The 5,560-nt window shown below is 46.4% G+C and overlaps 1 protein-coding gene across 1 annotated transcript; it reads left to right on the top strand.

Moving 5' to 3' along the window:
• The first annotated feature begins 636 nt into the window (after nt 1-636).
• Nucleotides 637-4,840, top strand: ARL4A (ADP ribosylation factor like GTPase 4A). Its single transcript, XM_044294640.1, has 2 exons — nt 637-751; nt 3,272-4,840. The coding sequence occupies exon 2, from the start codon at nt 3,330-3,332 to the stop codon at nt 3,930-3,932; it is 603 nt and encodes a 200-aa protein (XP_044150575.1). The 5' UTR covers nt 637-751; nt 3,272-3,329; the 3' UTR covers nt 3,933-4,840.
• Nucleotides 4,841-5,560: the final 720 nt, after the last annotated feature.

Here is a 5,560-nt window from a genome sequence, read left to right as displayed (position 1 = left end):
CGTTAGAAAAATTTGAAGTGAATCTAAGGAGGACGTTGCATTTCTGCAGCGGTTTTGCCGTTTTTGCGCGGCCGCCAATCGGTTTAGGCTACGCACTGTGGGTTCAAGCGTGGAAACCGCCTCAAGAATTAATGCATTTTTTTCCCCCTAAGATGGGGAATTCAATATAGCACGGGAAATTTTTTTTTTGCCGTGGCTTGCTATGTAAATAAATGGGACACTTATTTTGAGGCACAGAAAACAAACCAGAATGTGATTAAAAGGCGCATGCACTGCTTGACATAAGACTGCCAGACCCATCGTCATACAATATCCCTTCTGAAAAGTTAACAACTATGCAAAATGTTAATGCCTGGTCCTGTCTCAATTCAATATACACGAAAAGTGGCAGGTGTACTTAAAAAAAAAAAGTCCTTTAAATCGAAATCTACTAGTGTCACAGTTTTGTCCCCTCCGGGTTCCAGTACTTCTCCTCAGCGTCTTCAAAAAATAATATTTGGCGCCACAGGACAGGTGGATCCGGGACAATGAGCGTGACGGACAGAAGTCTCAACCAATCAGGAGGCGAGGCAGGGCTGTGAAGAGGGAGAGCTTGGGCGACCAATCCGGGTGTGGGTTCAGGGAAAGGGGGCGTGGCTTAGCGTCCAGTCACTCGTCTGGTGATGTGCCTGCTGCTAGTCTGTGCGTTGCTGCTGGTGCGGGAAGCCGGGTGATGCGGGATCGCTGCGGGCTCTGCACCACCGCCTTCCAGGTAGGTCTCCTGATAATAATGGTTCACTGGGGGGAGCCCTGTGCTGGAGCCGGGGTACCCCACCCTGATATTGAATGGAATGGCGTATTGAACAGGGGGGGGGGGGGGTTAATACTTTTGCTTAACGGCTAATCCCACCGCACTTGAATGGCTATGGTAGACAGGGGGAGCACATACTTTTACAATGGACTTAAAACGGGACTAGCTTGGATCACCTGCTCCATGGAGAGGGGGGCAGCTCTAAAAATGGGGTGCACATACTTTTGCTCCCCTTTTGTGGACATTGCTTGTAGCTTTAAAGGTTTCATGCTGTCACCTGCTCCGGGGTCGCTATTGAGGAGGGGGTTGCACACTTTTGCATTGGGGTGCACATACTTTTGTTTGCACACATTTTGCTCCCCTTTTCTAGACTTTATGGCTTTAAAGGTTTTATGGTGTCACCTGCTCCAGGGTCACTATTTGGGGGGGGGGGCACATACTTTTGCATTGAACTGCTGACTGTTCTTAGGTGGTGCTAATAGTTTTGCTCCACTGCTGTATGCAGTATAAGGTTGCTGACACAGCAGTGCATAGCACCTGCTGCTTGCTTTGGGGGAAGGTGGGGGGGTCCACATACTTTTGAAAAAGTGTTCCCTTCTCTTAGCCCATGCCACAGATTGGAATGGGCCCTAGTTTAGATGTTTATTGCAGGTTAGGGAGGGGGGCAGTTTTGGGGGTGCATATACTTTTGCAATGACCTGTTCCCTGCTTCCTAGACACCAACATCGTCCCATGACAGTGTGGTTGAAATTGATCCCTGTGTTGCATCTCTGGTGCAGATTAGTAAAGGAGCAGTGCTGGGGTGCACACACTTTTGCAATTGGACAGTGCCCATAACCTTACTACACCACTTTCTGCATTATAATACGGCTGGCATTGATCATTGCGTTGTATCTGTTGCACACTAGGAAAAAAGGAGTGCTAGGGGTTCATATACTTTTGCAGGTGGGTCTTAACTACTTTTAGACTGTTGTGCCAATAGCCTCACTGCGCCGTCCGCTCGTTATCGCGTGGCTGGAGATGATGGCAGGGTTTTATCTGTGTGGCAGATTAGGAAGGGAGCAGCTCTGGGGGTGCACACACTTTTGCAATTAGGTTTTCTGGGATTTTAGACGATGCCCGTAGTCTTTTTACACTGCTCCACTCAACTGATATTGATCCCTAAGTTGTATCGATGTTGCAGACTACAGAGGAAACAGCACAGGGGGGGGGGGGTGCACCTACTTTTGCAATTAGGTCTTCCCTGCTTTTAGACAGTGCCCATAACCCTACTACATGGCTCTTCTCATTAGAAGGCGGCTGACGGGGCTCAGGTTAGTGCCTGGGGGTCATTGTGTTCAATCACTGTCTGCTTAACTCCGTCACCGCCAAGTATGTAGTATAGCAATACACAAGGCTGTATACCCTCTATATACCGCTGGCCCAGTAGGACCATTCCTGGGACAGCTGGTCCAGTTCCCGCCGCCTCCCGCCAGGCCGTGTCACATGTGATGTAGTGCAGACTCATCATTGTAGCGGTGGCTTTAGAATCAGCCAACACCCCTCTTCCTGCAGGGTTTGTTTTTTCCTCTCTGCACATTATCACTTACACCAGGATCGGCCTAAATCGGCAGCGGGGGGGGGGGGGGGGGAGGATGATCTGCCATAACCCGCCATAACCCAGGTGTAGATCTGCTGCCCACATGTATAATGCAGCGGGGCCACCCTCATGCATTAGTAAAGGTGCGCAGCGCGGCCTCTCGCGCTCCTGCCCCTCCGCCGCATCGTTTTTTTTTACTTTTTTTGTTTGTGTTTGAGTGGTAGCTAATGGGTTAAATCCATACTTGATTCAAATGAAACAGGTGGATTTTTTTTTCAAAGGATTTATTATAATTTTTTTAATTCACATTTTATTTCCTTTTTGATAAATTATTTTATTTTTTTTAAAGAATTTAATATATTTTTTCAAGGTTTTATTCTTTTTTTTTAATTCATTTCCTTTTTGATGAATTTTTTTATTTTTTTTAACGAATTGAATACATTTGGCGTTGGGTAGGTAACAGGTAAACACATATTGAGTTAATTCTTTTCATTTTTATATATTTGGATATCTGTCTATGATCACATGTGCAGGTTATTCATTTTTTAAAATTATTTTTAGTATACTTATTTGTACTTTTACTGCAGACATTAGTGTGTTAAACTCTCGCTGGCAAATATTTTTTTCTATAATTTTTTTTATTTATTTACCGTATTTTTGCAGTAGTCAAATGTTTACATCCACATGAGGGAAAAATATATATTTAACTTTTTTTATTTTTTTTAGTGTTTAAATTCACCTGGGTTAGGTAGGTGGGTAGATCAATTTATTTTTTTGTATTCTGCTTAAGTCCACATGGGTCATACATTTTTTTTATTTTTTATATACATTTATACAGTAGCTTATTGACCATATACAATGTATAAAATTTATATTTATTACTTTTTTACATTTATTTTTAGGTATCTTCGTGACGTGGAGCTGGACGCTGTTATCCCGGATCTTGTAACCTTCTTCAGCATGGGGAACGGCCTTTCGGAGCAGACTCCAATCCTGTCGGGAATGTCTCCATTTCAGGCGCTGCACATCGTCATTTTAGGCCTGGACTGCGCCGGTAAGACGACCGTGTTGTACCGCCTGCAGTTTAACGAGTTTGTCAACACCGTCCCCACCAAAGGATTTAACACGGAGAAGATTAAAGTCGCTCTGGGTAATTCCAAATCCGTTACCATTCACTTCTGGGACGTTGGGGGCCAGGAGAAGCTGCGGCCGCTGTGGAAGTCGTACACCCGCTGCACGGACGGGATTGTGTTTGTGGTGGACTCGGTTGACGCCGAACGCATGGAGGAAGCCAAGACGGAACTGTACAAAATTACCAAAATCTCCGAGAACCAAGGAGTCCCGGTTCTCGTTGTGGCCAACAAGCAGGACCTGAGGAACTCCTTATCTCTGGCTGAAATCGAGAAGCTGCTGGCGCTGAACGAGCTCAGCTCCTCCACCCCGTGGCACCTCCAGCCCACGTGCGCCATCATCGGGGACGGCCTGCGGGAGGGCATAGAGAAGCTCCACGAAATGATCCTAAAACGCAGGAAAATGCTTCGACAGCAGAAGAAAAAGAGATGACGCATCCGTCGCCATGGTCTGCGGCAAAACGGCGTAATTCTGCCCCGTCAGTGTGTTGACGTTCCCCAGGGTTAGGTCAGGAAACCTAGACCCGGCTGGTGTTAAAGCTACATTGTATCTTAATTTCTAGTCGTGCAGATCCGGCAGTGCTCGCAGCGCGTCTGGGATCCGAACCGCGTGGCGTCGGCGGACGCGCGGCCTCATCGTGAGCCACGAATGGTTGCAGTTGGGAATAAGGAGGGTGAATGCTCCTGTGACGCAGTCGAGGGAGATGAATTAAGACACGTGACGTTCCTTGCACCCTTCCCCTCCCCCCTTTATTTTATGTAATATCCGACATTCCAGTTATAATGGCATCGGGGTGGGGGGGAGGGGCTGGATATGACGTCCAGGCTGATCTTTACTTTTAAGACTTATCCATGCAGTGCATGAAGGATTTCAATCGTTTTCTCGTCTTTTGTGTTTTTTAACTTCACAATGCTATTACGGGACGCATCTGTGGATGGAGGGCCCGAATTCTGTGTCCTGTCGTACATCATATCATTTGTAATATTGAGTCAATTTGCAAATCGTTTGCTTTACTTACTGGTTTTTATGTCTTATACTCCAATCGCATCCAAAGCTGCATCCAAAATCCTAGTAGTGTTTTAGAAGCTGCAGCATCTTCAGTTTCTCTGCTGCCCCCTGATGAGCGAATATATACAGCGCATGCTCTGCTGTGGCGAGATGCATTCTTTACGCCAGGCAGTGTGGACTACATCTCCCAGAATGCAGTGTGTGTGTGGCGCTATATGGGAGCTCTGTGAAGCTATCAGGGCTGTGTCTATCAGCAGTCTTGACAAGTTCCTAATAAGCCAAAATGTTTTTTTTTAATGCAGCTTTGGCTGTGACTAGAGTATAAGATACCATCTAACTGAACATTACAGAGCCACTTAACATTATATGTAGGTTTAACCTGCCCAAGTAGCGACTCTTTAAAGGGGTCTTCCGGTTGTTTCATGTTATCCCCTGTCCACAGGTTAGATTGGTGGGGGTCCTATCGCAGGGACCGTGTACCCATATGAGAACCCTGGTCAAGCGCTCGACTATTTCTGGAACTCCCTCGGAGATGAGTAGAGTGATCGTGTGTGTGCTCGACTAGCCGCGCCGTTCATTTTGGTAGGGGTATGAGGTCCCTGCTCTCGTGATCAGTGGGGGACCCAGGAAACCCCCCCCACCCCCCCCCCCCCAAGATCTAGTAACTATCCGCTTTTCTGTGAATTGGGGCTAATTTGGAAAAAACTGATTACCCAATTCGGGTGCGGTTTTAGAAGTTCTCCGAAGTTTGGTACAGAAGCGCAAAAATGATGGAAGCGGAATTTATATATTTTTTAATATAAATTATATATTTTTTTTGTGGATGCAAACTAAATTTTCTTCCTGAAAAGGTAGCGGTAATGATTATGGTACAGTAAGCTCCACCCGCGGTCGTCTAGTATGATTTGCCGACCCATTTACCTGTGCCGCTCCTTTAATACTGAACGTTGTTCGTCCAAGCAGAATGGCTGCCTGTTGTCACCACTAGAGGGCGCTCTACGGCGCTGTCTGTGTACAGATCTCCCTCTAGTGCTGGAAATGAGGGATAAAGA

This window comes from Bufo gargarizans, chromosome 5 (genome assembly GCF_014858855.1).
Source record: "Bufo gargarizans isolate SCDJY-AF-19 chromosome 5, ASM1485885v1, whole genome shotgun sequence".
In the NCBI taxonomy this organism is placed as follows: domain Eukaryota; kingdom Metazoa; phylum Chordata; class Amphibia; order Anura; family Bufonidae; genus Bufo; species Bufo gargarizans.
The sequence above is the reverse complement of the archived record's forward strand: the minus strand, read 5'-3'. Positions and strand labels throughout refer to the sequence as shown.

What these genes read in the sequence shown, in the direction of transcription:
- ARL4A (XM_044294640.1), top strand. Translation starts at nt 3,330, where the DNA reads ATGGGGAACGGCCTTTCGGAGCAGACTCCAATCCTGTCGGGAATGTCT.